General features: G+C 37.0%; 1 protein-coding gene across 1 annotated transcript; it reads left to right on the top strand.

The window, feature by feature from the left end:
* Window positions 1-1,041: 1,041 nt before the first annotated feature.
* On the top strand, window positions 1,042-2,715 carry LOC110672746 (U-box domain-containing protein 26). Its single transcript, XM_021835609.2, has one exon. It carries the CDS (start codon window positions 1,234-1,236, stop codon window positions 2,482-2,484), a length of 1,251 nt encoding a protein of 416 aa, XP_021691301.2. The 5' UTR covers window positions 1,042-1,233; the 3' UTR covers window positions 2,485-2,715.
* Window positions 2,716-2,925: the final 210 nt, after the last annotated feature.

Here is a 2,925-nt window from a genome sequence, read left to right as displayed (position 1 = left end):
TACAACAAATTTAAGGGCCTAAACTGCAAACTATTTACTAAAATCAAACCCTTTCCTTTTTAGTATTACTTGAGTTGTTGAAAAAAAATATATCATTTTAAATATATTTATTATGAATTATTAAAAGTTATTTTAAACATTTTATATATTTTTTATTTTAAATATAAAAACTTCAATAAAACTCAACATTTATCTCAAATTATTTTTTCAATATCTAAAAGATACTTTATAAAAGTGAATTTGAGCAACAATTTCACTGAAATAGTAATTAAGTAGTTGGTGTTTGCACCATATGTTCAAATCTTAATGATTTCCTTCCATTAAGAATTTAAAATAATAAAAAAAAAATAACTGTGGACAATCACACAAATTAAACAAACCTAAGGGACCAAACTGAAAAAAAAAATCCAAAATTCAACAAACTCCTCATTCTCATAATTAATGATGCTCAATCAAAATCTCAAAACAGTAATAATTAAAAAATCCGTCACACATTACCTTCTTTGATGTAAACAGAAGTTAGATTTTAGGGCTGCAATTGTGGGACCCAGAGAGTCGCACAATTTCATTTGACCAACTTTTTTTTTTTTCCATTCTCTTTCACACACACATACTCATGCACACGCATATCCAACTATCGTTGGGTTCCATGTACGAAATTGCCACCACACGTGTGGCCAACAGTCAGATAAGGCCAGCCAGCCCCCACTTCCCCTCCACCATCCCTCTCCTTCCAAAACAATTTTTTACCTAAATATAATTTATCATAAATTTAAAATACATATATATATATAATAAAAAAATTTTATTATATATTTTTTATTTTAAATTTATAATTAATTAAATTTTAAAAAAATTTATTCATTCAGTAATATTTGATGATCTTTAGAATTGTATTATAAAATTTTAAATTTAAATTTTATTAAAATCAATTATATAAAAATTTTAAACTTTTCCTATTTATTTTATAGGTGAAATTCATGAAAATATTAAATCTTGAGTTTAAGACCGACCTCAGCAGAATTTCCTCCCTCTTATAACCTCTGCTGTTGGGTACATGTCCCACTGCTCTGTTCCATCTCATATAAGAGAAAACCAAGCCTCTAAGCCTTACAAATCTCAAAGAGAATTTGCAGACTTCTCTGATTTCCCTTTAGTACTTGACTCTATAATTTCTTCTTCTGCTTCTTCTTCTTCTTCTTTATTTAAAGTAATTGTTTTGGTTCAGGAAATATGCCTGGAAGTTTAGAGCCTTTGGATTTAAGTGTTCAGATACCTTACCATTTCAGGTGTCCGATCTCGCTTGAGCTCATGCGTGACCCTGTCACCGTTAGTACCGGTCAGACCTACGACCGCTCCAGTATCGAGTCTTGGGTTGCTACCGGTAACACTACTTGTCCGGTCACTCGGTCTCCTCTCACCGATTTCACTCTCATCCCTAACCATACTCTTCGCCGATTAATCCAGGACTGGTGTGTCGCTAACCGTGCTTTTGGTATTGAACGCATCCCCACCCCGAAACAGCCGGCGGAGCCGAGTTTGGTTAGGTCTTTGTTGAACCAGGCTGCGTCTGAGTCTAATCCTTATGAGTCTCGTCTCTCTGCTCTCCGTCGACTCAGAGGACTCGCTCGTGACTCGGACAAGAACAGGTCTGTTATTTCTTCTCATAACGCACGAGAAATATTCGTTAACCTTCTTTTTGAGAACGTTGCGAATTCTAATTCGACGGATTTGAACCACGAGGCTTTGGCACTTCTGGTTATGTTTCCGCTCACTGAGTCAGAGTGTGTGTGCATAGCTTCAGACTCGGAGAGAATGATCTACTTAGCGAATCTCTTGTTTAATTCATCAATCGAAGTCCGAGTCAACTCGGCTGCACTCATTGAAATCGTGGTTGCCGGAACAAAATCCTCAGATCTTCGCGCTCAAATCAGCAACGTAGACGAAATCTTCGAAGGAGTAATTGAAATGCTAAAGAACCCTATCTCTTATCCTCGTGCTCTCAAGATTGGCATAAAAGCACTATTCGCCTTGTGCCTCGCAAAGCAGACCAGGCATAGAGCTGTAGCTGCCGGAGCGGCGGACGTTCTAATCGATAGACTGGCCGATTTCGACAAATGCGACGCGGAGAGAGCGTTAGCCACCATAGAGCTGCTGTGCAGAGTGCCAGCTGGGTGCGAGGCGTTTGCGGGGCACGCGCTGACGGTGCCGTTGCTAGTGAAGACGATATTGAAAATATCTGACAGGGCAACAGAGTACGCAGCGGGAACGTTGCTAGCTCTGTGCACGGCGTCGGAGCAGAGCCAAAGGGAGGCGGTGAGCGCTGGGATATTAACACAGCTGTTGTTACTGGTACAGAGTGACTGTACGGATAGGGCAAAGAGGAAGGCGCAGATGTTGCTAAAATTGCTTCGGGACTCGTGGCCTGAGGAATCCTCGGGGAATTCCGATGATTTTGTTTGCAGTGAGGTCGTACCATTTTGATGGGTAGATCATCCTTGTTGATGCTCTCTTCTTTTCTTTTTCTTTTTTCTTTTTAATTTTTCTAATTTTTAGTTTTTAAAAAAAAGTAGAAAAATGGAAATTGAGTTCTAGATCGGTACATAGGGAGAGGGACAGATTGTAATTCTGTATGTAATTTTTTATGTAAGATTTTTTGCGAAGAAAGATTTTAAGGAAACTTGAAAAGCAAACGAAAAGTTAGTTATGTTGTTATATTTTTCCCTAATTTTTTTTTTCTGTTATTTTTTTTTTGCCTACTCTATGCAGAGCTAGTTTTACTTGCAGATTGGCAATAGTTTGGTGACGGATGGCTTATAGAACCTTTCCTTCAAATGCTAAACTATTTGATTTTTTTTTTTTTATAGTATTGATTTTAATAGGGATTTGATTAATTTTTTTTATATGATTTTCAACTAATTACTT

The sequence above is a fragment of the Hevea brasiliensis genome, chromosome 8 (genome assembly GCF_030052815.1).
Source record: "Hevea brasiliensis isolate MT/VB/25A 57/8 chromosome 8, ASM3005281v1, whole genome shotgun sequence".
Lineage (NCBI taxonomy): Eukaryota > Viridiplantae > Streptophyta > Magnoliopsida > Malpighiales > Euphorbiaceae > Hevea > Hevea brasiliensis.
Note: the sequence above shows the minus strand (reverse complement) of the source record. Positions and strands in the feature narration are given on the sequence as shown.

Coding starts and splice junctions, on each gene's coding strand:
- LOC110672746 (XM_021835609.2), top strand. CDS start 1,234: ATGCCTGGAAGTTTAGAGCCTTTGGATTTAAGTGTTCAGATACCTTAC.